We start from the raw sequence: 24,942 nt of genomic DNA on the forward strand, positions 1-24,942 counted from the left end.
CGGTGGGTCAGGATTGCGGGCGGCCGCCGGCCCCCGGGGCGGCCGTGATTCACTCGGCCAGACTGCGGACACTGGGGCTGAAGTTTCTCAGGCTGGGTGGCTCCCGGAGGCTGACATTTTTGGGAAATTTCAACAAAAACAGTTCAGAAGCTTCCAAAAAACAGGACGATGGGAAAAGGCATTGTTTTGTCTCCCTCCCGCTCGCTTTTTTTTTTTTTGATTTTATTTGCTAATCCGTGCAGTCCCTTCGGCCGGTGCCCAACACCTCGGAGCCCCGCAGCGACTCCCACGCAGCATCACCCCCCCACCCCGTCCCTGCATGGCTGCGGGGCTCAGCCCCCCCCGCCCCGGGTGCCATGGGACAGGGGCCGATTCGTGGTGTCACCCCTTTGGGAGGAGCACCCTGGGCCACCCACATGTCCCCTGCCACCGCCGGCTCTGTCCCCCCACGCTCCGTCCCCTGCAGGGAGAGATGTCCCTGTCCTCACAGCCGAGGAGATGCAGGGCGCAGAGCTGGGACAGGGAGCAAAGGGACAGGGAAAGCCACCGGACAATGTCCCCAGGGGCTGGAAAAGGTGTGTCCCCCCCCCAGCTCTGAGCCCCCAGAGTCACCCACAAACCTCAGCCACAGCAGCGGTCCCACAGCCTCGGGGCTCCCAGCCCCATCCCACCCTCAGGGTCAGGGTCACCACGTCCCTCCGTGTCCCCTTTGCTGGGGAGGGGGGGGAACACGACCCAGGCATACCCCCCCCCCGGTACTTTCAGGGCACCCCACTGCCCCCCATCCTGCACCCCAAATCTCAGGCAGACCTAAAGGACACGCAGCTGGGGACAACCCACGACTCGGGGACGGTGGCCTTGCCACGACCGGGACCTGCTGTCCCAGGGTCCTGCCACCCATCCGGGGGTCCGCAAAGCTCTTGGTGCCACCGAGTCCCGCGTGGGGGGGACACGAGGAGGCACTGGGCATGGGGGGGGGGGGGTGTGATACCCGAGCGGACGGCTTCACCGCGATGCCGGTGGCACGACCGGACACGCCATCACCGCCGGGCTTGCCCGGGACCCCCCCGGGGACAAACGCAGCGCCAAGCCGGTGGGGGCTTGAAGCCACTTGGGGCATTTTTTCCCACGTTTGGGGTTTTGGGGAGGGGGGGAGAAAAATAGAGAGGATGGGTTTGATAGAAAATATTGGGATTTAGGGGACGATACTTCTGTTTTCAGCACCCCCCCCCAAAAAAGTAATAATAGGATTTTGGTCTTGTAAAGCCACTTTGGATGAGGGGGGGGGCCCTGGCTGTGTGTGCAGCCCCGGGGGCACGGGAGGGTCCGGGGGGGGGCCACGCATGAGTCACCCGTGGGACGGCGGCTCTTACTCACCTACCGCGGGGCTCGGGGGGGGGGGGGGGGGGAGCGGGACACCGGGGGGGGGGGGGGGGGCGTGGGGTGGGTCCAGCATCCCACGGCAGCACCGGGCATTTACCGGGCGGGCACCGCATATCAGTGGGCTCGGTACCGGGAGCGGTACCGGAGCGGGACGGTGGGATCCCGGGGGGGGGGGGGGCCGGTAACTTTCTGCCCCCCCGGGGGCGGGTCCGAACCGGGCGGGGCGGGGCCAGGGCGGCATTTAGGGCTTTGGTAACCGGGGGGTTTTTGCTCAGACTTGCTCGGGACTTTCCCGGACGTGCCGGTACGCTCCGCCGCCCCGGGCACCGACGGGCACCGGAGCCGGCCATGCCGTTGTTCTTCTCGCCCCCCCTTCTCCTTCTCCTCCTCTTTCTGCTTTGCCTGAGTCTTCTCCACGCCGAACCCCTCGCTTGTGAGTACCGGGAGGATCCCGTAAGGTGGGCACCGGGAGGGGGGGGGGGGGGGGTACGGGGGGGAGAACCCCCCCCCCCCCCGGGGGGTTCCCGGTTCATTGCGGGCCGGGCGGTGCCGGTCCGTGGGTATGTTGGGGGGTGGGGGGGTGGGTGTCCCCGTCGTCCGTCCGTCCCCCCCCCGGGATGCGGGAGCGGTCCCGGCAGCGGCGGGGGCATCGCCGGGCGCACCTCGGGGCTGTGCGGTGCAGGGTAAGGGACCCCCCCCCCCCTCCCCGCCCTGGCGAGGGAAGCCGGGACCCCCCCCCCCCCAATCGCCTCCCCCCCCCCCCCCCCGGCAGGCAGCCGGGATCCCCCCCTCCCTCCTCGACCCCGCAGCCCAGCCGGAACCCCCCCCTTCTCCCCGTAGAGAACAATAGAGGAACCTTTTTTTGTTCCCCCCCCCCCCCATCCCCGAGAGCAGCAGGGACCCCCCCCCTCCTCCCCTGGGAGCAGCGAGTGTCCCTTCTCCCCCACGGAGAAGAGGGACCCCCCCCTTTCCCGAGAAGGGTCAGTCCCCCCTTGCCCCCCCCGCCACCGTGCGGACCCCCCCCTCCCGCAGAACAACGCGGCTCCGTTCCCCACCCAGGACAATGGAAACCCCCGTCCTCCGTCCGGAGAACAATAGCGAACCCCTTCCCCACGCGACCCCCTCCCACCGCGAAAGCGGTGACCCTCCTTTTGCCCCCCCCCCGAGCCTCTAAGACCCCCCTCCTCCTGCTAAGAACAAGGGGGACCCCCCCTTTCCCCCCCAGAGAGCCGTGCTCCCCCCCCCCGTCCCAGAGAACAATGAATCCCCTTTTCCCCACCCAGAACAATAGGGAGCTCCCTCCCCCACGGAGAACAATGAACACCCCCCCAAAAAAAAGAAAATAATACCCCTGGGGGGGCTCCACAGTGATGCCCATTTGGGGGTCCCACCCGGCGGTGGCAGGTCCAGGAGGTGCCACCTGTGGGCTGAGCTGTGGGCGGCCTCAGCCCCGCGGGGATCGGGGTCCCCCCTTGCCACGGTGGGGGGGGGGGACACATAGGACATGGGAGAGCTCCCCCCCCCCTTACCCCACAGAGCCCTAAACCCAAATTAGCTTCCATCCCACCCGTCGCCTCGTTGCTTTCCCTCCGGCCCGAGCGAAGGGGAGGCGAGAGCCCGTTCCCCGCAGCAGGAAGTTTGGCTTCCTCCCTATGATGGGAATTTCTCAAGGCGATGGATGTTCGCTCCGACGCGCAAACGGGTCCCGCCAAGAAAAGCCACCGCTCGGCAGCTCCCGCGTCCCCGGCACCGCCGATGCCACGGGGTCACGGTCACCCGGGTCTCGTATCCCCTGACCCCTACGTGTCGTTAACGGAGAAGTCTCACACGGCAATAATTAGGGCAGGAATTGCAGAAGCAGTGGAGGGAGGAGGAAAAATGCTCCAAAAATCCCTTTAGGAGCCATTAACGAGAGCCTCCGAGTCAAGGTGGGTTTTGGCGTGGAGCGGTGCCCACCCCGGTGCCCTTCCCGGGGGCCGGAGGGGTTAATCCCACCGGGGACAACGTGGGGCCGTGGCCGGACCCCCCTTGGGGCTGACCCCGCACCTTTCGGCTCACCCCGGTAAGAGGATGCCCGGTGCCGCTCACAGCCGGTTCCACCCCCCCCCCGGACCCCCATTTTCCCCCCCGTGTCAGGGTTCGGCACAGCCGAGCGGGGCGAGCGCTCGCCCTGCGGCCCCTCGACGTGCGGCGCTGGGGAAAGGCGAAGCCAAATCTCCTTTTAGAGAGCGAATGTTTCCCCTCGGTTCAGCTCGGTCGCGCTCGCTGGAATGCCTGGGCTTTTTATAAATCCCTCCTCGAGCTGAGGGATGGGCACGAGAAATGCCAGTTGGAGAAGAGAAAGGGAAAAAAGACAGTGGCGAGGAGGGATAAAGCGTTTTCGGGTGCCGTATCCGCCTGCAAACCTCATTGCTTGAGCTTTAGAAGAGCTCAAAATATATATATCTATATTTCATTTAGTTTTCTTGCAGAATTCAGGGCTGCCCAAATTTCCTTTTGTTCTTCAGGGCAATTATTTATATTTTTCTTTAACACCCTGCACGTCTTAATAAATCTTTTTTAACTGCGTGATCTCCGACACTTATCGGAGGGTTTTTTGTTTTCTTTCCCAGCCCCTTAAAACGCTGATATAAAAATAAAATGAAATCCGGCCCTTCGGAAGAAAAGCATAAACGTTCCCGACACCTTGGAAATGTGGTTTTACTTTATAGCATTACTTAGCACCTGATCAGCATTTTTTTTTTAATAGGAAAGCCATAAAAACCCCGAGCAGGTATTTTCGTTGCGACTTGCACATTCCACAGGCTGCCTGCGTCTCTCCGGCCCTTTCCTCTCCGATCTGAAAACTTCACACTTTTCCCTTTTAAAACACATGTTCGGCGCTGTGTCTGCGCAGAGGGGAAAAGAAATTGTAGGGGAAAAAAAAAAAAAAAAGACAAAATTGGCCCCTCCAGAGGATCCTGCTTGGAGGAGAAAAAAAAAAAATTGCAAGGGGTGGGGGGGAATAAAAAAAATTGGCCCCTCTAGAGGGTCCCGCTCGGAGGACGGGAAACGTGTCTGTTTTACGGCGCTCGTGTGCGTTTCTGGTGCTGTTTAGATTAAGATTTAGGAGAATTAGGGCCCGGAGCGTCGGGTCTGTTATCGGCGGAGTTGGAGCTCGGCGCTCGGCTAATGGAGGAGCCGGTGATGGGTGGGCTCGTTGGCAGAGCTGGGGGATGCTTTTTTTTTTTTGGAGGCCTCGCTGGAGGATGGGGTGAGTTGGGGGCTGAACCCCCCCCCGGGGAAGGGTTCGCTTTGGGGGTGGGTGGGATGGATCCGTGCCATCACCCACGGATGCTCGGGGTACCCCGGGGTACCCGGCACCAACGCGTCCCGGCTGCTTTTACACCCGGATGCTTTTACACCCACCCCAACGGCATCCCCTGAGCGACGGGAGGCAGTGCTAATTAAGATATCTCCAGGGTAACGAGGATTTTGGAGCATTAATTGCGCCGGGGTGGGAGCTGGAGCGGCCGGCGGGCGCTGAAAGCCGATAGGAGCCGGGGAGGTCGGAGGGGAGAGGAGGTCGCGGCACTTTCCGGGAGGTAATTTGGGATATTAGCCTGGCGCGTGCGGATGGAGCCGATAAGGCTGATGGACGCGGAAAACCCCGGAGCGGGCTCGGGGGGAACCTTTTTTTTGAAGCCTCGTGGCATCGGGGTCTCGAAATAAAGCGGCGTGGGGGGGCTTTCCCATCACGGAGGGGGTCCCCGGTGGGGACCACCCTCGGGGGGGGTCCCCGTGCCGGCTCCCGGGGCGGCCCCTCGGGGTGTCGTGGCGCAGGGACCGTGTGCCGAGGTGCGAGCGATGGGTTTTGGCAGAGCCCGGCGGCACATGGTTGGGATTAGGCGGGTGGTCGGTGCCGGTCTTGGCCGGGAAGCGCTGCCTGGCCCTCAGCGGCGTGTTCCGAGGGGGGGGCTGCCGGCCAGCGTCATTGGAAAAGGGGGGGGAAAAAAAATTACCCCCGAAACTTTCCATAGCTGCTTTTGAAATCCTTTTGTCGTGAAAAATTTACAAAGCCACAACCCAGCCCCCACCCAGCCCTGGAAAAACCACAGCGTCGCCAAGACCCCCCCAGCCTCACGCTCCAAACTCCCCAAAGGCTGTCGGCGCTTCCCGGCTTGAACCCCCCCCCTTCCCTGCTCCGGCTTTGCCGAGGAGCCCCCGAGCTCGCGGGGAGAGCCCGGCCGAGCCCGGCGCCTCGTGTGCTCCTGCCTCTGCTTCGGAGGAGGGCGAGCGCTGCTGCGAGGGGCTGTGCGGTGATAAATATATGTATATATCTAAAAAAATATGTAAGTGGATATAAAATAGATTTAAATATTTAAAAATAGATATAAAAGATTTAAATATGTAAAAATAAATGTAGATTTAAATACATAAAATAGAGATGAAATATATAAATATATATGACTAGATATAAATATATAAAATACATTTAAATACATATAAAATAGACATTAAATACATATAAATAGACATAAAATACATTTAAATACATATAAAATAGACATAAAATACATTTAGATACGTATAAAATTATAGAAAAATTACTTTTTTTTTTTTTTTTACCCCCTCTCTTGTTTCTCCGGCTGCAGACCCCGCAGTGATTTCCCCCCAAGACCCCACCCTGCTGATCGGCTCCTCGCTGGTCGCCACGTGCACGGTCAGCCCGGACTTTCACCTGAAAGCCGAGGACCTGTACTGGACCCTGAACGGCCGGCGCCTGCCCGCCGCCTCCTACGCTGCCCTCGGCCCCACCACGCTCAGCGTGGCCCTCGCTCGCCTCAACGGCTCCAAGCAGCAATCGGGGGACAACCTGGTGTGTCACAGCAGAGACGGCGGCATCTTGGCCGGCTCCTGCCTTTACGTTGGACGTACGTCGGCCGCGCCGGCGCGGTTGCACGTGCCGGGTTTGAGCCGGCGCCGCGTGCCGGGATGTCCTCGCCGGCCGGGTTGCAGCGTTGCGGTGGGGAGAGCCACGGCTCCTGGCGGAGCCTCGGGAGGATTTGGGGATCCCCGCGGGGATTGACAACCCGCTTCTTGCCAGAACGTGCCGTGAGCTCGCGACGGTTGCTCGTAGTTGCTCGATTTTAACCTCCCCGCGGTTTGTGCCCCGACCCGCAGCCGCAGCCTCGGGCTCGCGGGAGCGCGCAGCAGAAAAAGGCCCTTTTGGCAAACCCTCGGTAAAATTACACTTGTCCGAATCAATAATCGTAAGATTTTATCTCGGGCTATTTTAAGGACGATGCTACGTCCTAGGAATACAGAGGCTTAACTGGGAACGCAGCTTGGATTTGCTTTTTGGGTTGCTGTTGCTGAAAGAAAACGGCTCTGGAGCCGGGTGCAGGCAGGAGCTTAAACCCCTCCAGCAAACACATTTGCAGCCGCGGGGCTGGAACCTGCGGACCGGGGCGGCATCACCCACCGGGACCGCGGGCTGCGTTCCGCCGCTGCGCCGTTTCATCCCCCTCCGTCTCTTTTTTTTGTTTTGTTTTGTTTTTTTCTTCTCTCCCAGTACCCCCAGAGAAACCAGTCAACATCACCTGCTGGTCCAAAAACATGAAGGACCTCACCTGCAAGTGGGCGCCGGGGACGGAAGGGGAGACCTTCCTGCACACCAACTACACCCTCAAGTACAAGCTCAGGTGGGGTGCCCGCCTTAATTCCCGTTTTTCTTAAAAACGCCGGCGTGGGATTTAAAGGCTGGCGGGGAACGGGGAGCCTGATGCCTCCTGGCTGGCCCCTGTTTGGGGACGGTGCCCGGCGTGATGAGTTTCCTCAGGTCTCGGCCGCGGCGAGCGCTGGCGGGCAGCCATGCCCCGTGCGTGCCGGGGAGGAGGAGGGTGAGGAGAAGCGGCCGCAGGGCCGGTAACCCAACACCTCGCCAGCGCGATGCCGGCGGTGTTGAACGGCAGATAAATTAAGCTGCGGTCCCCGCCGGGAACGGCCGTTTCCTCCGGGGATGGGTGAGCATCCCCAGCTCGACCGTGGCGACCGGCGGTGCCGGTACCGGCACTCAGCGCCTGCCCGCAGGTGGTACGGCCGAGACAACACGTGCCAGGAGTACCACACGGCCGGACCCTACTCCTGCCACATCCCCAAGGACCTGGCCCTCTTCACGCCCTACGAGATCTGGGTGGAGGCGTCCAACCGGCTGGGGGTGGCCGTCTCCGACGTCGTCATGTTGGACATCCTCGACGTGGGTGAGCAACGGCGTCGTGATGTCACCGCCACGCCGGTGACCTCATGGCGGGGGGGAGCGGGCGGCAGGTTCACACGGTGGGATGTTGGCGGGGAGGGGGGACACGACACACACACACGCGGACTGGGCAGCAGGAAACGGGCGATCTGCGAGCAGAATTGCTCCTAATCAAATTAGGCTGTTTTCTCTGAGTTTTTTTGGCATCTGCGGCTCCTTAACCCCCGCGGCGCTGCCTGCGCCCGCCCTGTCCCCGCAGTCACCACCGACCCGCCGTCGGACGTGCACGTCAGCCGGGTGGGGGACCTGGAGGACCAGCTGAGCGTGCGCTGGAGCTCCCCGCCGGCTCTCAAGGATTTCCTCTTCCAAGCCAAGTACCAGATCCAGTACCGGGTGGAGGACAGCTCGGAGTGGAAGGTGGGTCGGTATCACTCACCGGCGGTGGGGAACGGTGCGGGATGCTTGACCGTGCCGGCGCTGCCATCTTTTTCCCTCTCCAGGTGGTGGACGACGTGGGCAACCAGACGTCCTGCCGTCTGGCCGGCCTTCGCCCCGGCACCGTCTACTTTGTCCAGGTGCGCTGTAATCCCTTCGGCATCTACGGCTCCAAAAAAGCCGGCATCTGGAGCGACTGGAGCAACCCCACCGCCGCCTCCACCCCACGCAGCGGTGAGCACCGCCGGCGTCGGGCCGGCATCGTTTGGCGGGCAGGGAGGGGATGCCGGCGACGCCGCGCTCCCCCTGCCCTGCGCACACGGGACGTGCCGGGGGGGGCCCTTCCCCGCTCCATGCCCGGCACCTGGATTTCTTGCAAAGGAGCCAATTCAGAGCTCGGTTTTCCCAGCTGGGAGCCAAAACCCTGCTTGTTTTCCTCTTGCCCCCTATTATTTACGGCACGGTGACGATGGCGGGGAGGGGGGGGCGGTTGAGCCACGTTCCCCCCCCCCCAGCGGTGCTGACCCCCTTGTCCCCGCAGAGCGAGCGGCGGGGGGCTGCGACCCCAAAGGGGGGGAGCAAAACACGACGCTGCGGAGGGAGCTGAAGCAGTTTTTCGGGTGGGTGAAGAAACACGCCTACGGCTGCTCCAACCTCGGCATCAAGCTCTACGACCAGTGGCGCGTGTGGCTGCAGAAATCGCACAAAACACGCAACCAGGTAGGTAAGGAGCCTTTTTTCCACTTCTTTTCCCCGGCTGGGTGGGAATGAGGATGCAGGGTGACCCCAGGGATGCTGGGTGACACCGAGCCCGGAACATGCGGCCGGCGGCGACGCGGGGCTCTGCTCCTCTCCGCAGGTTCTTCCCGGCGATAAGTTGTAGCCCCCGGGGGACCGAGCGCCGGCAGGATGACACGGGGCGCCCGGCGCCCACCCCGGGACCACCCACGCCCACCCCGGCCCTGCCGGGGGGGAGCAGGAAGGCGGCCGGGGCGAAGCGTGGCCCTGCAGCCCCGGGGAACGGGATGGGATAAGGCGGGGGGGGCAGGTTCGGCCAGCCCCGGGAGCCCCTCGCGTGCCGCTGGCCCCGTGGGACCGCAGCCCCCCGCCACACTGCTCGCGCCCCGCGGCAGCGAGGGGACCCCCCAGCCTCGCTTGGCCGGGGGGGGTGCGGAGGCTTTGCTCCTTAACCGCCAGCCGGAGCAGCCTCTGGGATGAAAGGGGCAGCGGGGGCTTTCTGGGTGTCCCCCCCCCCTTGGCACAGCCCCCCCCCCCGGAAGCAATTTTGGCTGTTTTTCTCCCCAGGGACCCATGTGCGAGCGCGCGGGGAGGGGGGTCTGGCCCTGGGAAGCCACATGGGCTGGTTTGAGGCTGCTGGGGTTTGCCCAGTGCCTGCTCCAATTTTGATTCAAACCAGCCTTATTTTGGTTCCATTTCAGTCAATTAGGAACAGATTTAAGCTTAATGCCAATAAACCTCTTGAAACCCCACCGGGGTCTGCGTCAGCGGAGCGGCAGCAGCGCACGGGGACGGGGATGCAGCGGGCAGCCAAATGGGATCCGTGTCCCTCGTCACCCCGTCCCCGGGCTCCCGGGGGCCTGAGCCAAGGTGGAAGGGGGGGCACTGGAGGGGGGGACATGACACAAGTCCTTTACACCAAACCATGGGGACAGGTTTATTTTGGATGACCATAGAAAGGGCATTTGTGGGGCACTGGAGCCGTTGTGGGGCTGGGGGCACAGCTGATCTCTGAGAGGTGGGTTTTTTGGGGGGGGGGTGGAAAGCTGCTGCCTGCAGGGTTCCAGCCAGCAGCAAAGGCAGTGTCCGTCTCGATGGGGGTCAAAGCAAGGCAGCCCCTCGGCACAGTTGGTTGCGGTTTTCCTTGGGCAAAGCCCCCGTGCAGCCGGCAGAGCCGGGGAGGGGAACCAGCCCCCTGCCTGAGCGATGCTCAGGATTTTGGGGGACCCCATTTTTCCCAGCGAGGGGTTCTCCACCCCTTCCAGCCTGCGCTCAAGTAAAGGGGTCAAGGGCAAGACGCCCACCTTGTTGGGGTGGCGTGGGTGCCCGGGGGGCTGCACTGGGAGCGGGTGGGGGCCGGCGGTGTGAGCGGGGCCCCCGTTCCACCGGCTGGCCCCTCCAGCCGTTCCCACGGGGACACCCATCACTCGACTTCTTCCGAATCGTACTTGAGGTCCTGGAGAATTTCGCTGATTGCCTCAATGGTTTTAATTAGCCTACGAGAGCGGATGGAAACTATAAATAAAGCCCATATGGAGCATATTATCTGGGCTGCCTCGCCTTCCCCGCGCTGTTTATGAAACACTCAGCCCGGGGAGGCCGAGGGGACCGCAGCCGCGCGGCATCGCCAAACCCTCCCCGGGGCTGCGGCCGAAAGCGCTTTTGAAGGCACCATCTGGGCCCCCCCAGGCTGGAGGGAGGGGAAACGCGGGGAAGGGGCTCTTAGCCCGGAGGGGGCTGCCGCCATCCCAAAAATGGGGTGAGACGGCAGCGGGACCACCACTTACTTGTGCTTGAGCTCCTGCACCTCCTGCTGATGGGCTTCCACGTCGGGCTGGTCCTGCGCCTGCTGCCGAGCCAGCTGGAGCTGCGCCGTCTGCGGTGGGGACACGGTGGGAGCTGAGACACCCCCAAAAAGCAGCCCAAGCCCTGCTCCGGGCAGCGGTGGGACCCCCCCCACCCCAGTACTCACCAGCTGCAGCTTTTCCTGCTCCCGTTCCTGGAGGCGGGCGAGGTGCTGGGCCAGGTCGGGGCGGGCGAGCTCGTCCCGCAGGCGCCCGGCGATGCGCAGCACCTCCCGGGAGATGCCGTTGAAAGCCAGCGTGATCTCGTGCACCAGCTGCCGGTAACGCGGGAAATCATAGTGGGGTGCGCTGCTCAGGTACGCCCGGTGGCCCCTGGGGACAGGTTTTTGGGGGGAAGCCACCGTCACCGCACCTGTGGGGTACCGGGATGGTGGAACCCCCGTGGTCCCAGTCCCGGTGCTGAGCTCCCTTTGCCACCCCGCCGCAGGGAGCACCGGGAGGGTTTTCCTGCCCAGATTTGGCAGCTCCCGATCCCCACGACCAGGCACCCCTTGCACAGGACGGGCTTGGCAGCTCTTTTTGCGGGGGGCCGGGGGGGGGCGTTGGGCTTTTTCTTCCTTTTCACTTGCAAGCCTGCATCCCGGGAAGTCCATCATCTCCTGTCGGATGCTAAAATGGGATACAGGTGTCCGGCGCGGGCGTCCCCCTGCCAGCTGGAGCTCATCAGCCGCCCCGACGGCTGCTGCTCCTTTCCAGCAGCCCCTTCCCATCGGGATGCAAAAAAATCAGGATGGCGGGGGGAATTCGCTTCCTTGCTGGGGATCCCCCACCCCGGCAGGTCCCATCCCCATCGGTGCCGGTACTCACTCCTCGAAGAGCCGGTACGCCTCGGCCCGCTCGCCCTGCAGCGCCTGCAGCCGCTGCAGCAGCACCTTCACGGCTTCGCCCGTCTGCCGGTGACAAGGGGACGGTGACGGCGTGGGACGACGCTTCACCGGGCGGCTCTGCTCCCGCTAACGGGCTTTGGGCAGAGCCGGCACCTCTCAGGGTGGGGGGGGTCTCACCCTGGTGCTGGGACCTGGAGTCCCCCCCCACACACACCAGTGCCAGTTCTGGGGGAACTGGGCTCGAGCCTGGCCGTGGTGCTTGAGCTCAGTCCAGCACTGGGACCCCCCCACCCTGCTGCCCACGCACCAGGACCCCCCCTCACCATATGCACACAATACAGACCGGGACCGGGACCCCCCCCCCAGCCACGTGTGCATGAACCGGACTGGCACCGGGACCCCCCCCAACCCCCATGCCCACGTCCCGGGACCCCCCCCCAGCCCCATGGCCACACCTCGGGACCCCCCCCACTCACCCCGGGACACCCGACACCCCACCCCCCCCCCCCAGCCATGTATGCACGAATCGGACCGGCACCGGGGCCCCCCGCGACCCCGTGCCTACACCGGGACCCCCCCCGGCCATGTGCACACAATACAGACCGGCACCGGGCCTCCCCCCCCACCGCGCCGGCCACGCGTGCACGAACCGGAGCGGCTCTAGCCCGACCCCTCGGTCCCGGGGGACTCTTCCCACCCCCCGAGTCCCGTGCCCGGTACCGCTCACCATGACCCGGCCCCGTCCCCGTCCCGGTCCCCGGTCGGTGCGCGCAGGCCCGGCGGGGCGCGGAGGCGGAGCGCGGTGGCGGAGCGCGGTTCCGCCGCCACCTGCAGGAACCGCCCGGCATCGCCGCCACCCCGGTCACCCCCCCCCCTCGCCCGCTTCCTTCCTTTTATTGAAAAAACACACCCCTTTGGGAAAAAAAAAAAAACCACAACAAAATAGGACCGGCGTGAACGCTGTGATGCTTTATTGGAAGGGTGCAGGCAGGGGTGCAGGCAGGGGTGCAGGCAGGGCTGCCGTCTGCTGCTCTACTTGACCTTCTTCTTGGGGCGGAGGTTGTTGGTGTGTCCGCACTTCTTCTTGCGGCAGTTGACGGCACGGGGGTGCAGGCGGGCGTAGCACCTGGGGGGGGGACAGCACACGTCACCAAAAGCCCCCGTTTCCCCGGGAAAGGGGACTGGGAGAAGGGTCCCCACACCGCCGGGGGGGTAGTCGGGGAGGGTGGGGGGGGAGGGCTGGGACGTACTTGCGGCAGATCATTTTGTCGCAGTTGTACTTTTGGGCGAGCTGGCGGAGGGAGGGCTCGATGATGCCCCCCCGCAGGCGCAGCACCAGGTGCAGGGTGGACTCTGAAAGAAGAAACAAACATCATGGCGAGGCTAGGGACTGCTGGGGAGCAGCCAGGACCCTCCCTTCCCGCCCCCAAAAAAACCCCAAACCAGTCTCGGTACACCCCCCTCCCCCCCCCCCCCCCAAAAAAACCCAAATCCAACCCCAAAAGCCCGGAATCCGTACCTTTCTGGATGTTGTAGTCGGCGAGAGTACGGCCATCCTCCAGCTGCTTGCCCGCGAAGATCAGCCGCTGCTGGTCAGGGGGGATCCCTGCGAGAGAGAAACCATCAAGGTGGAGAGAACGGCGCGGCGGGAGCTGCCCCGTTCCCCCCCCCGCCGCCGCCTCCCCGTTCCTGCCGGTACCTTCCTTATCCTGGATCTTGGCCTTGACGTTCTCGATCGTGTCGTTGGGCTCCACCTCCAGGGTGATGGTTTTACCCGTCAGCGTCTTGACAAAAATCTGCATCTTGGCACCGTTCACGTCTACGGAGAGCGGCGGCCTCGTTAACCCCGGTCGGGCCCTGAGGGAAGGCCCCGGTGGCCGTTTCCCCCCCCCCCCCAAGCCCCCTCAAACAGGGCCCCGCCGCCGCCATTCCCGCTCCCGGTCCCCCATTCCCACTCCCAAACCCCTTTTCCAGCCCCCTCCCCGGGATCCAGCCCCCCCCTTCCCGGGATCCAGGCCCGGCACCGCGCGCACCCGCCGCCTCGTTGCTGAAGGTGGAAAAAAAAAAAAAAAGAGAGACAAGCGGAACCGGAACCCGCCCATCACTACGTCACAACCGGCGCGTCATCGCCTCCGCCCCTTCCTCCCCCTTGCGCACCTCGCACTGCGCATGCGCCAGAGCTCTCCGCCACCTCCCGTTACCACAGGCCGGGTGTCGGTAGGGCCTGGTACGGGCCCACGGCCCCGGGACCGACCCCACGGCCTCGGGACCGGCCCCACGGCAGGCAGGAGTAGGCCGGGAAAAGCCCAGGTCGCTCCCCCCCTCTCCATCCCCGGGACAACGTGAGGAGCCGGCGAGGGAACCGGCTGACAGGCAGCCCCGGGCTGAGGGGCGAAACGGGGCTAGGGGAGAACCCCAAGGGAAAGCCGGCTGAGGTTTTTCCCTCAGGCGGGAAAGGCGGCGGGGAGTGCATTAGCAGCACGGAGAGAGCCATAGGAAAGCCGGAGCACCGGCTCAAAGACAACATCCCATAAGAAAAAAAAAAACCACCCCAGTGTCCCCAAACCGGCTCTTCTGCCCCAAAACCCGCACTGAAGGGGGTGGGGGGCTTTGCCGCTCTCCTGACAACACAAATGAGGAAGGACAAGAGGTGTTTCAAACCCACGTTTTACTTATTTACCCCGAGGCGAGTCGCGGGGTTTACACTGCGGTGGCAGTTTAGAGGCAGAAGGGCAGCCTTCTTCGCTCGGCCATCGCTTCCCTCTTCCCGAAAAAAGAAACACACCGATATAAATACAGGATAGAAAGTTCTCTGGGGGCGGGCAGGCAGCGGCGCAGGACCCGCGCGGCTAGTCCAGGTCGTTGGCCATGTCCTCGTCTGTGAGACTCTGTCCGTTGACGGCTGGTAAATCGTACTGGCCTTGGGATAAATCCTCAAAATCCTGACTCATTGTGGGAGAGATGATGTCAGGGCTGGTGTCGCAGGACTCCGTGCTCTGCTCAGAGGTAGCGATGGTGGTCGTCGTGCTTTTTGGGACAGGGTCGAAGTCGTCGTCGTCTTCTAGGATGGGAGATTCGTGGATGTCTGGAAGGGAAGACGCAAATATTAGTTTTGCCACTGCGGCCCGCACGAGACGAAGCGCTGCCGGTGCGGCACTGGCTACGAGAGATGCCCCGGCAGAACAATTTGCTAATTATTAATTCTAAATTTCATCTGCTTGTAGCAGTAATCAATAAAAAAAAACAATACCACGTAAATTAGCACCCATTTGTAACTTCTTGCGACCGCATTTAATATAATCAAGAAGCTTTCCAGGCTTTTAGCACAGCAGCCACGCGCTGCCGCACGCTGGGATGTCTCGTTGCCTCCTCCCGACTCCCGAGAGCTGCCTCGGGCATTCTTAGGAAAAGGGACTTTTTGCACGGGAAGAAAACCCGACGGAAAATCCGCGCATCGGCAGGAAGCACTCACTGCTGAAAGCCTCCGGGTACTGCTTCGCCAGCTTCCCTTTCAGCGTCCTAGGAGAGGAGAGAGCGAACTAAGTCCCCGGGGAAGCTGATAGATCCAGAGCTGAACTGCCCGGCTGGCTCCCTCCGCTCTCCGGCCTTTACGGACAACGTAAAGGAATCCCAGTGGTTTCCTTGGACCCGAGGGGCTCCCTCCCTGTCACCCCCTCGGGCGTTTCTCCGAGTGCAGCGGTTTTGTAACCGTCCCGAGTGGTGGCAGCGCCGCGTCCCATCCCAGCTGGAGCAGAATCGAGGAATCCTAAAGCTCCGGTCTCGGCGGTTCCTCTCCCGCTGCGTCCACGCGTCGCTCGGCTGCACGCTTTCCCCCTCTCCAACTATTTTTATGTTCAAGACCGCCCCGAGCTCCCACTTGTGTCCCGCTTTAACACCCCCGCAACCCACCTAGACCTCGACGAACCACCCTGCGTTCTCCACGCTCTCTCCCTCCCCGCCAGCAGTGACGTTCCCGTCCCTGTTCCCATTCCTGTTGCCCACCGGATCCTCCGGAAGATGCTGTCGAGATCCTTCTTCATTTCCACCAGCGTTTTGGTGTGGTGGAGGAAACGCTCGTTCATCTGCTGCATGCGGACGCTGGAGAGGTTGTTGAAGTTGAGCAACATCTCGTTAGTCTTCTCAAATCGATCCAACCTACGTGGGGGAAGCAGACGGAGCTCGGCAAAGATCCCGGCAGGTTTCCGGTACCGGGGTCCCCGCGGGCCGGTTCCCCCCCGGGGACTCACATGTTTTTCTGGGCCAGGATGATGGCGTTGACGTCCTCGGCGTTGACCATGCCCAGCACTCGTCCGCAGAACACCTGCGAGGCCGTGGGCTCCATCGCCGCCTGTGGGACCGCGGGGGGGCGGCTTAAACCGGGGGGGCGGGTGGGAGCTTCCCGCGCCCCCAGGACCGGTAACGGAGTTACCCCCCTCCCTGTCCCCGGTAACGGAGCCCCCTCCGCCCTGCCATGCTGCCAGTACTGGAGCTACCCTCCCCATCCCCGCCACCATGCCCGCTCCCGGGGCAGCCCCACACGTACCCGACGCCGGTAACGGGGATCCCCTGCCCGCCCGCCGCCCCCCGGCCCCGGTAGCTGTCCCTCCCGGTACCGGGCTCCCTCGGGGGGAACGCGGGCCTGGGCCTACTCCCGGTGACCCCGGAGCCTCCCGCCGGCAGCACCCGCGCACCTGGAGGAACCCGTCCCGCCGCTTCACATGACGGTGAACGGGAACGGTACCGGGGCGGGGGGGGGGGGGGGGTAGACACCGGCAGCCGCGCCTCGCTTCCGGGTGCGAGGTCACGTCGAGCGCGACCCTGCGGCGTCAGCTCGCCCTTGCGTCACGGTGCCGAGCCGGAAGTAGTGGTGGCTGGCGGAGGGAGAGAGGCCGGGACCCCCCCGGTGCCGAGACCCCCCCCGTACCGCACCCCGGGCACACACGGGCCCCCGCGCCATGGCCCAGCGGCGGACACCCTCCCCCTTCCCTCCCCAGTCCGCACGGCCCCTTTAAGACAGCGCCGAGCCCCGTCCGGCGCTTCGCCTGACGAGCATTCTCACCACCCAATGGCGTCAGAGCTGTGGGCGGTGCCTGTCCAATAGGAGCGGCGGGGCGGGGCCGGCGGCCGCGGGTTCGCGGGGCCAGGTGGGAACGGCGGGGGGGGGGGGGGCGCGCGGCGGCCGTTGCTAGGGGGAGTCCCGGCGCGTGACGGTGACGGTGACGTGGGGTTCCCCCCCACCGCGGGCGGCGGGAAGGCACGTGGCGGTGGGCGGGGCGGCCCCTCCCGGTACCGGCAACGGGCCGGGGCCGCGTCTTTCCCCCTCCCGGTCTCCCCCCCCCCCCCCCCCCCGGGGCCTGTTTCTTCCCCGGGGCTGCCGGTGTCCCCCATCCCCCCCCCCCCCGGAGGGCCCCGGCGCTGTCCGGGCTGGCGGCCGCGTTCCCGTTTCCCCCCCCCGCTCCGTTCCCGGTAAGCGCAGGCCCGATCCCGGTTCTCTCTCCTCCCTCCAGGTTGCTCCGCCGCGATGGCCTCCAGCGGGGAGGAACCGAGGAACGGTTCCCCGGACCGGGCAGGGACCGGCACCGAGCCGTCACCAACGGCCGACGCCGCTCAGCTGGACACGGCGGAGGATTTTGAGGTCCTGGAAGAGGAGGAGGAGGAGGAGGAGGACCTGAGCGAGCTGCCCCCGCTGGAGGACGTGGGCAGGCCACCGGCCCCGCCGCGGGAGGACACCCAGCCCTCGGAGCAGGGACGGGGCGAGGTGGCTGAGGACCCCCAGGAGTGGATTGATGTTTTGGGTGAGAGCCCGGACAGGAGGGCACTGGGTTTGTGGGGCCTCACAGGTTTCCCCGTGGCTCTGCCGGTGCTCCCTGTGCCATGAAGGCTGGCGAGGAGTCAGAGCGGGGTGGTGGGAATCGGGTTTTTTCTTCTCCGCTATGGGCTGACATGCCTCCGGCTTCTCCTCACCCAGGGAGCGGCTTGCTCAAGAAGAAGACGCTGGTGCCGGGCCAGGGGGTGGACACCCGTCCCCGTAAGGGCCAGGACGTGACCGTCCGCCTGAAGGCCACGCTGGAGGATGGCAGCGTGGTGGAGGAGAACCCTGCCCTCACCTTCACGCTCGGGGACTGTGACGTCTTGCAGGTCAGGGCTGGGAGAAAGCTTGCCCAGCTTTATCGCTGCCTTGTTTTCCCCCTGTGGAGCGGGACCTCACCTCGGGGGGCATGGGGAGGGTTTGGGGTCGACAATATCCCCGTTTGTGGGTTGGAAGCGGCCCCTCTGCTCTTGCTCCCTCCCCACGATGTTGTTCCCTGCAGGCTCTGGACCTGTGCGTGCAGCTCCTGGAAATGGGGGAGACGGCTTTGATTGTGGCAGATGCAAAGTATTGCTATGGCGCTCAGGGCAGGTGAGTGGGGAGGGCATGGGGTGGAGCGAGATGGCCCAAAACAGGGCTGTGAAAGCTGTCCCCTGCGCTCCCGGTGACAGCCCAGCCAGCCAGCCACAGCTTCGTGGGCAGGGAGACCAGGCTTGTTTGCCACATGCAGGCGATGGCAGCGTGCCCTGCCTGGGGGGAACGATCTACATCCCGCCTTGTCCCGGGGAGCCTCTGTGGCTCTTGATTTCTGGACCACGGTGCTAAATCTATGTGGCCCAGTGGCTGGTGGGACTGGCGGAGGTGGCAACGGTGCCATGGCTTTGTGCCCCTCTGCGCAGGAGCCCTGACATCCCACCCAACGCGGCCCTCACCCTGGAGGTGGAGCTGCTGGCGGCTCAGGACGCACCGGACCTGGAACTGCTCAGCGGGAAGGAGAAGATAGAGCTGGCCAACCGCAAGCGGGAGCGCGGGCAACTTCTTCTACCAGCAGGCAGATTATGTGCTGGCCATCAACTCCTACGACATCGCCCTCAAGATTATCAGCTCAAGCTCGAAAGGTACTTGCTCCCACCCAGCGAGGGCCACCGGGGCTCTCTTCCTGCTGTAACCTGGCTCTGGGGTCTTTGTAGTTGACTTCAGCCCAGATGAGGAGGCTGAGCTGCTGGATGTGAAGGTGAAATGTCTCAACAACCTGGCAGCCTCTCAGCTTAAATTGGACCATTACGAGGCGGCCCTCAAGTCCTGTAACCTCGTCCTGGAGCACCAGCCGGGGAACATCAAGGCTCTCTTCCGAAAGGGCAAGGTGAGGCCGAGCACGCGGCAGGCGCTGCCGTCCCTTCTCCACAGCGTGACGGAGGGCAGGACCGAGGGACAGACCTTAGCTGCCCTGCTCAATCTGTATCTTGCCTTCCAGGTCCTGGCTCAGCAGGGTGAATACAGAGAGGCCATCCCCATCTTAAAGGCAGCGCTGAAGCTGGAGCCTTCAAACAAGGTAAGCTGCTGTTGTGTGCTGCTGGTGATCCTGCAAAGCTGGGTGTCTGCAGGACGCTCTCCTCTTGTCCATGTCCCTGCGAACCTTGGTGTCCCCTGTGGAAGGCTGAAGCCTCCCGTAGCTGTTCCCAGCTTCCTTCGTGAAGGGAGGCTGGAAATAGCCCTCTCAGGGCCTGGGCCGCCGTGGGGTGATGCATCCCATGGTGCAACGTCTGAGCTTTGCTGGGCTGGTGGGTCCCTTATCTCCGTGTTGCGAGACTCCCTCTTTGCCCTTTGGTCCTTGCGGTGGCAGGACTCCCTGCCAACGCATCCCTGCTTCAGTGATTCTGTGTGTGTGGTCCTGGCTGCTCTAGCTTCCCCGGGTGCCTCCAGCGGCTTGTGCCATGGCTGCTGGAAGTGGAGCAGAGCCAAGTCCCCGCAGACTCACTCAGCAGCCCAGAGCGTGATTCACTGGGCGGCAGGAGCAGCCCAGACCTCGGTCCAGCGCCCGGCCCAGGGCGAGCTCTGGGTCAGGAATTTCCTGTTGGTTAATGATCAGCTGCAGGACCAGAGCCTGGGGAGAAATCAAAACCCAGCACCAGGAAATGGCCCCAGCAGGAGCGAGCCTGGGCGAGCTGAGGGGAGAGGCAGGGAGGTGCTGCCTGCGTGGGGTCAAGGTGGAGGGCTTGGTTCTACAGGTGGGTTTTAGTCCTTGACTGGGTCTGTTGTTTTATCCACCTCTTTTCTGGGAATTTCACCAGACTGACATGATTTGTGTCGTGACCTGGTGCCTGAAGGTCACAGGTGGGATGGGGCACTGAAAGCAGGTGCTTGGTGGCCCCGCAGCACCCACAGAGCCTGTGGTCTGAGATCAGCCATGGGGAGGGATGAGCAAGATCTCAAACTCTTCGCTTCCCCGCAAGGTTAGGGTGGGCAACCGTGGTGAGTGAGCAGCACAAGCGTTGCTGGCAGCACTGGGAGCAGCCCCCCCGTGTGTCTCTAGCACACCACTGTTGGCAGGGCGGCTGCTCGCCAGCCCATTCGGATGAAGCTTTTAATTGGAGAGGGGTGAAAAATCAAAATGCCCAGCAGTGACGTTACCAGTGAAACCACAAGTACAGCAAATGACTGGCCTCTCCGGCTGGCTGCCGGGACTCCTAGGGAAGTGGCCGTGCCGCTCCAGACGGCAGCGTTAAACACGCGTCGGTGAGTCACGGGCTATGGCTACTGGTGGTGAAAACAGACTCAAGAAATGCTCGGCTCCACCTGCCTCGGATGAGGAAACCTGGTTCTCTGGGGCTGTCGGCACTTTTTGGCCATAACAGACCATCAGCTGCTGGGCTTCCTTCTCCTGACCCCTTGGAAATGCACGTTCTGGGAGCAGTGGGGGGATGCCAACATTTGTCCTACGCCAACCTGCCAGCCCCGGTGAGCTCGGGGGTGCCTGCAGGCGCTTTGCTGCTTTGCACCGTCCAAAGACATCCAAAGTTTCACGTTCAAGGCAGTGGTGCCGAGCGTGGCATGGTCTGGTGAAGCCCTGGCCAGTCTCCGGGTGAGCCGACGTGGGCCAGAGCCGGTGTGGGTCGCCGGTGACGGTACCGGTGTTTCGGGGAGGCGTCGGAGCCGCCCGGAGCGTGGCGTCCCCAGCAGAGGGCACAGCACGGCCGTGGCAGTGGACGGCTGCACCACCGAGGCCACCGCGACGTCCTTCTTGCCACTGAGGGCTCAGGCAATGGCTGGCGGTGCCGTGCTCGGCTCGCTGGCGCTTGTTGCTGCTTTTTTGGGAGCCTGTGAGCTCTGCGCAGGACGCAGAGCTTTCTACCGCAGCACTCCCTTCAGCCCCAGCCATCGCTGCCGCTCGGCACAGCCGGGCAGGTACCAACACGCTCCTGGGTCTTGCTGCAATCCTGCTTCAGACCAGGCTGAGTTTAAGCCCGCTTTCCCAGCTTGCTTCCAGACAGAAAAGTGGGAGAGCTTGGGCATGTGTGTCCTGAAGGCAGACACTTTTCTGTCTCGATTAAAGGATAAAATCCTTTTCCCAATGTCTGGCATCAGCCCTGGGCTCTGATCCCCGCTGCCAGGTTGGGGACAGCTTGGGTGGCCAGAAAGGACAGAGGGGCACTCAGACCCGCAGGGCATCCATCCTGGGTGTCCGATGCCAGCCTGGTGCAGCCCCTCAGTGCAGGAGAGCAGGGCAGGATCAGGCCATCAGGCCCCCCGGCTGCTTCTAAGCTGTTCTACAAAGCTCCTGCACGGCCCTGGGGTGGTCGGACCTGCTGGTGGTGGCACTGCAGTCCCCGTCCCTTCCCCTGCACTGCAGGGATGGTGCGGGGCTGATAACCGCAGCGCTCTGCTCTCCTCCCCAGACCATCCACGCCGAGCTCTCCAAGCTGGTGAAGAAGCACGTGGACCAGAAGAACGTGGAGACGGAGATGTACAGGAAGATGCTCGGGAATCCCAGCGCCGCCGGCACCCCAGGAAAGTGCAAAGACAAGCTGCCCTGGGTAAGGGCTGGTGCTGACCTGCCGGGGGGGTGGCAGAGCAGGTGGGGGTCACCCCTGGAGTGGGGAGTGCTGGGCTGGGCACTGGGGACATGTTGGTGTCCCCCAGGTCCCTGGGGGTCGACGCAGTCCTGCTCCCAGGCCAGGGGGGTGCTGGTGTGACCCACGGGGTGGGCCGTGTCAGGGCAGCAAGCCTGCCGGGAGCTGGAGGCCCACGCTCCAGCAGCCTTGCCAGGAACACGCCGATAGCTGCGGCTGTGCTCCTGGCTCTGTCCGCCGGGTCCCGGCGATGCCAGCTGGAGGGTTTGGACTTTGCTCCCAGCTGCCGCACTCAGGAGCCCGCTGGCTTTGCCGGTGGAAAGCCCTGTCAGCTGGGCTGCCGGCGGCACATGTTGTCCCCGCCGACGTGCCGGCCACGCGCTGGGCAGAGCCGAAGCCGCACTTGCCCTTTTTGGGCTGTGTTATCTCGGATGCACATTGGGAGCTCAATGCTGCCCCGTGGCCACCGGCCAGCGCAGGCAGGGCTCCACGTCCCTGCTGTCGGCGGGGGCTAGCGGCACACCGCGCGTGTCCCGTCACCTTGCCGGTCTCTCCTCCTTAGTCCATCCCCTGGAAGTGGCTCTTCGGTGCAACAGCCATCGCGCTCGGCGGCGTGGCCTTGTCCGTGGTCATCGCGGCGAGGAACTAAGGATGGCGGCGGGGCGGCCCTGCGGCACAGGACCTGCACCGGGACGTGCCTCTCTCCTGCCAAGGGGCTACCCTGGGGCTCCGCTGACCCCTTCCCGCGGACTCAAAGTTGCAGAAACACGGATGCTTTCTCTGCCGGAGGTGCCGGATCCCCCTCCTTGATGTCCCCCCGTATCCCTCCCGGCGCAGGCGGGATGCAGCTGCAGGGACGGAGCCGCAGGCAGAGCAGAGACCCCCGAGCACCCTCCCGGCAATTAGGGGCTCAGCCCCCAGCCCCGAGTGTGTCGGGGGGAGCGGGAGCACCTGCACACCAGTATGCCGTGGCTGTCCCCAGCCCGGTGAGCCCCAGCAGGCGCCATGGTCCTGCCGACATGGTGAGACGGGCAGGGGGAGGCACGTGGAAGGAAGCTGCGTGGGTATGAACTGGCACGGTGATTTCTCTGGCTGGGCCCAGCTACTGGAAGGGAAGCGGTGCAAACGTACCCAGGGGCATGTGCAGCGAGATTCCCTGTGTCCTGGGGGGCTGCCGGCGGCTCAGCGCTCCCACAGGTGCCCGCTCCCCTCCTCGGCACTTCCCCAGAGCGTGCAATGTCCAAAGGAAGCCAAAGAAACCTGCGGTGGGAGCGGAGCGCCGGAGTCCTCCTTTCCAGGCTGTCTCTTGTAGGTCCAAGCTTTTGGGGGTCCCTTTTTGCCCTGCAGCTCTCTCCAGCCCGGGGTCGTCCCCCAGGGTCTGCCGCTGTCTCGGTCTCAGCTCTGCTCACGGAGGGGGGGGGGTTGTAGCACTGTCCTCCCACCCCAAACCGACTGTGAACTTCCCAAATAAAGGACAATTCCTTCACGCCTGGGCCTCTTCAGTGCCAGTGAGGACCTGGGGGGTAAGGGGAGGAATGGTGCTCTCTGCTCTCCCCCCTTCTTGCCACACTGTGGCTGCAGCGAGGGCTGGGAGCTGCTGTTTAACTTGGGGGGGGACACAAGAGGGGTGGGGTGGGGGATTTTTACAGACCCTGCACAGCTTTGCTGCAGCTGTGGCAGGAAGGAGTGACCTCTGTGAGGGGAGATGCTCCCTGGCTGGGGTTACTTGGCTTTGGAGAGCACGGAGCTGCACCCCGGGGTGACCCCAGACCCTGCTGGGCCTGGGGGGGGGGACACACACACACGACATGGAACCTGGGGCCTAAGGGCCCTGCTTGCGGGTGGGGAGGGGGATGCCCTGGGGGAGGCCTGAGCCTACAGGCCCTGCCTGGGGCGGGGGGGGGGAAGCCCGGGCCCCCAAGCCGTGCCCGGGGGGGGTTATGCCCGGGAGACGGGGGATGCCCGCCCGCCGCCCCCGGGGGTCCTCCAAGGCTGGAGGGCTGCACCAAACGACCCTCCCCGTCATGCCCCGCGGCCTTCTTTTACATATCCCCGCCTCCTCTTCCCATCTCGCAAATCCGACGCGGCGGCCGGCGTGATCTGGCCAATGGGAGCGCGGGCTGCCCACCTCCTCGCCCCAGCAACAGGCAACCCGGGTGGGCGGGGTTGGCGGAGCGGCGGCCGGACGGCTGATAAATAATACATAAGGGGGGCGTGGCGGCGGCGGGAGGCCCCGGCGGCCCAGGCGCGGAGGGGGAGACGGTCCCAAGATGGCGGCGCTGCAGGCGGAGCGCGGGTACGGGCTGTCCTGCGGTCGCCTCGGCCGCGGCACCCGCGTCTCCGTCTTCCACGTCAAGCTCACGGAGAGCGCCCTGCGCGCCTTCGAGAGCTACCAGGCCTGTAAGGTAGGGGCGGCGGGGCGTGGGGCGGTGGGCACGGCCACCGCGGCGGGAGGGCGGTCGCCACGAGGCCCTTGGACGGAGCCCCGCGGGCGGCACCGGCGGGGTTGGCACCGGCGTCGTTGGGGGGGGGGGGGGGGGGGAAGGCTTCCTCACGGAGTGGGGCGGGGGGGGGACGACGGGACCGGTCCTGCTGCTGTGGGGTGTGTGGCGGGGGGCGGACCCCGGCGGATGGCCGGAGAAATGGGGGGGGGGGGGCTCGGTGTGAGGCCTTCCCCGGTGAGAGACTGAGGAGGTGCGGGGGGCTCCCGGGTCCCCCGTTTTGTGTGACTGACTGGGGAAATGTGGGGGGGGTGTGGGGGGGGCGATCCCACGGTCAGGTACGTGAGGGAGACCGGAGGGGGGTCGCTGTGCCCCACCGGTAACGCCCCGGGGGTACTCCGGTTCCCCCCCACCCCCGCGTTGGTGTTTGAGGGGTCTCTGTGGGGCCCCCCCCGGTAGATGACCGGGGAGGGGTCACGATCCTCCGGTAAGTGCTTGAGGGGGACCGGGAGGTGTCGGTGTAACCCCACGGTAAATGTTGGGGGGACCACAGTGTGTCGTCCCCCCCCCGGTGGGTGACTGGGAGACCCGGGGGCCGAGGTCTCGGTGCCACCCCCCGGTAGATACCGGGGGGCGGGGGTGGGCTCTCGGTGTCCCTACCGGTAGGTGACTGGAAACCGCCTTCACACCCCCCCCCCCCCGGTAAGTGGCTGGGGGGGGGGAGGGCGAGGAACGTTAGTGCCCCCCCCACCCGGTGACCGTGTGGGAGGGTGCGGTCTACCCCCCCCCCGTGAACGTGACGTGGGTTTCCAGGGCCCGGGGGGGGCCGGTCTCACCCCGGGGACGTGTCGCGGGGGCGGCAGGGTGGGTCCACCCCCGCTGCTGGCATCGCGGATTGCGGGGGGGGGGGTCCCTTCCTCGGTGCCACCCTCGTGTGTCTGCTTGTTCCCCCCCAGCCCGGTGCTCTCCTCCCTGAGGGGAGGCGGGTTCAGGCTGGGGCTGTATTTTGAAATTTCCAGATTGTCTTTTCTGAGATGTTTCCTTGAAATGCATCCAGAGAGCTTATTAGTCATGTAAATAAAGAATAATGGCAATACTTGACATCTGTCGTTAGGATGGACAGGAGAGGGATTAAA

The 24,942-nt window shown here is 64.3% G+C and overlaps 6 protein-coding genes across 8 annotated transcripts in view; 3 read left to right on the forward strand and 3 right to left on the reverse strand.

Annotated features, from left to right (window-relative positions):
- The first annotated feature begins 1,634 nt into the window (after window positions 1-1,634).
- Window positions 1,635-9,114, forward strand: CRLF1 (cytokine receptor like factor 1). Of its 2 annotated transcripts, none has more exons than XM_052802224.1 (8): window positions 1,635-1,816; window positions 6,018-6,296; window positions 6,938-7,067; window positions 7,456-7,625; window positions 7,881-8,038; window positions 8,122-8,290; window positions 8,598-8,780; window positions 8,916-9,114. In XM_052802224.1, the coding sequence occupies exons 1-8, from the start codon at window positions 1,732-1,734 to the stop codon at window positions 8,930-8,932; spliced, it is 1,191 nt and encodes a 396-aa protein (XP_052658184.1). In that variant the 5' UTR covers window positions 1,635-1,731; the 3' UTR covers window positions 8,933-9,114. The 2 variants fall into 2 exon arrangements, with proteins under 2 accessions (XP_052658184.1, XP_052658183.1); XM_052802223.1 differs by having other exon boundaries at window positions 1,636-1,816; window positions 8,598-8,776.
- A 592-nt stretch (window positions 9,115-9,706) lies between these two features.
- REX1BD (required for excision 1-B domain containing) lies at window positions 9,707-12,278 on the reverse strand. The gene is made up of 5 exons (XM_052802225.1): window positions 12,214-12,278; window positions 11,467-11,549; window positions 10,767-10,971; window positions 10,582-10,670; window positions 9,707-10,290 (listed from the first exon to the last, which is right to left on the reverse strand). The coding sequence occupies exons 1-5, from the start codon at window positions 12,214-12,216 to the stop codon at window positions 10,218-10,220; spliced, it is 453 nt and encodes a 150-aa protein (XP_052658185.1). The 5' UTR covers window positions 12,217-12,278; the 3' UTR covers window positions 9,707-10,217.
- Window positions 12,279-12,440: 162 nt separating this feature from the next.
- On the reverse strand, window positions 12,441-13,619 carry UBA52 (ubiquitin A-52 residue ribosomal protein fusion product 1). Its single transcript, XM_052801643.1, has 5 exons — window positions 13,520-13,619; window positions 13,186-13,305; window positions 13,006-13,092; window positions 12,737-12,839; window positions 12,441-12,612 (listed from the first exon to the last, which is right to left on the reverse strand). The coding sequence occupies exons 2-5, from the start codon at window positions 13,286-13,288 to the stop codon at window positions 12,519-12,521; spliced, it is 387 nt and encodes a 128-aa protein (XP_052657603.1). The 5' UTR covers window positions 13,289-13,305; window positions 13,520-13,619; the 3' UTR covers window positions 12,441-12,518.
- Window positions 13,620-14,135: 516 nt separating this feature from the next.
- Window positions 14,136-16,401, reverse strand: KXD1 (KxDL motif containing 1). Of its 2 annotated transcripts, none has more exons than XM_052801641.1 (5): window positions 16,178-16,401; window positions 15,734-15,834; window positions 15,489-15,641; window positions 14,959-15,005; window positions 14,136-14,571 (listed from the first exon to the last, which is right to left on the reverse strand). In XM_052801641.1, the coding sequence occupies exons 2-5, from the start codon at window positions 15,826-15,828 to the stop codon at window positions 14,336-14,338; spliced, it is 531 nt and encodes a 176-aa protein (XP_052657601.1). In that variant the 5' UTR covers window positions 15,829-15,834; window positions 16,178-16,401; the 3' UTR covers window positions 14,136-14,335. The 2 variants fall into 2 exon arrangements, with proteins under 2 accessions (XP_052657601.1, XP_052657602.1); XM_052801642.1 differs by lacking the exon at window positions 16,178-16,401 and adding an exon at window positions 16,030-16,167.
- Window positions 16,402-16,625: 224 nt separating this feature from the next.
- FKBP8 (FKBP prolyl isomerase 8) lies at window positions 16,626-22,851 on the forward strand. Its single transcript, XM_052801640.1, is given in 10 exon segments — window positions 16,626-16,702; window positions 16,994-17,281; window positions 17,455-17,624; window positions 17,798-17,886; window positions 18,195-18,324; window positions 18,326-18,413; window positions 18,486-18,658; window positions 18,770-18,847; window positions 21,192-21,329; window positions 21,928-22,851. Coding segments are annotated over 9 exon segments (1,227 nt in total). The 5' UTR covers window positions 16,626-16,702; window positions 16,994-17,007; the 3' UTR covers window positions 22,015-22,851.
- A 740-nt stretch (window positions 22,852-23,591) lies between these two features.
- The window catches only part of ELL (elongation factor for RNA polymerase II), a 55,935-nt gene continuing 54,584 nt past the window's right edge, over window positions 23,592-24,942 (forward strand). Inside the window, exon 1 of the mRNA XM_052800427.1 lies at window positions 23,592-23,770. Coding sequence (XP_052656387.1) covers window positions 23,636-23,770 — 135 coding nt within the window. The 5' untranslated portion in view covers window positions 23,592-23,635. The remainder of the gene's footprint in view (window positions 23,771-24,942) is intronic.

This window comes from Harpia harpyja, chromosome 11 (assembly GCF_026419915.1).
Source record: "Harpia harpyja isolate bHarHar1 chromosome 11, bHarHar1 primary haplotype, whole genome shotgun sequence".
Classification (NCBI taxonomy): Eukaryota; Metazoa; Chordata; class Aves; order Accipitriformes; family Accipitridae; genus Harpia; species Harpia harpyja.

Bases quoted from the DNA above. Each gene is read 5' to 3' on its own strand.
- CRLF1 (XM_052802223.1), top strand. From the start codon at position 1,732: ATGCCGTTGTTCTTCTCGCCCCCCCTTCTCCTTCTCCTCCTCTTTCTG. The intron at 6,297-6,937 runs GTACGTCGGCCG...CTTCTCTCCCAG, and splicing joins CTCCTGCCTTTACGTTGGAC to TACCCCCAGAGAAACCAGTC. The intron at 8,777-8,915 runs GTAGGTAAGGAG...TCCTCTCCGCAG, and splicing joins CGCACAAAACACGCAACCAG to GTTCTTCCCGGCGATAAGTT.
- REX1BD (XM_052802225.1), bottom strand. The intron at 10,972-11,466 runs GTGAGTACCGGC...ACCTGTCCCCAG, and splicing joins GCGTACCGGCTCTTCGAGGA to GGGCCACCGGGCGTACCTGA. The intron at 10,291-10,581 runs GTAAGTGGTGGT...CCGCTCTCGTAG, and splicing joins GTGCAGGAGCTCAAGCACAA to GCTAATTAAAACCATTGAGG.
- UBA52 (XM_052801643.1), bottom strand. From the start codon at position 13,288: ATGCAGATTTTTGTCAAGACGCTGACGGGTAAAACCATCACCCTGGAG. The intron at 13,093-13,185 runs GTACCGGCAGGA...TCTCTCTCGCAG, and splicing joins CAAGATCCAGGATAAGGAAG to GGATCCCCCCTGACCAGCAG. The intron at 12,613-12,736 runs GTACGTCCCAGC...TCCCCCCCCCAG, and splicing joins GACAAAATGATCTGCCGCAA to GTGCTACGCCCGCCTGCACC.
- KXD1 (XM_052801641.1), bottom strand. From the start codon at position 15,828: ATGGAGCCCACGGCCTCGCAGGTGTTCTGCGGACGAGTGCTGGGCATG. The intron at 15,642-15,733 runs GTGAGTCCCCGG...TCCCCCACGTAG, and splicing joins ATCCTGGCCCAGAAAAACAT to GTTGGATCGATTTGAGAAGA. The intron at 15,006-15,488 runs GTGGGCAACAGG...CTCCTCTCCTAG, and splicing joins AGCATCTTCCGGAGGATCCG to GACGCTGAAAGGGAAGCTGG.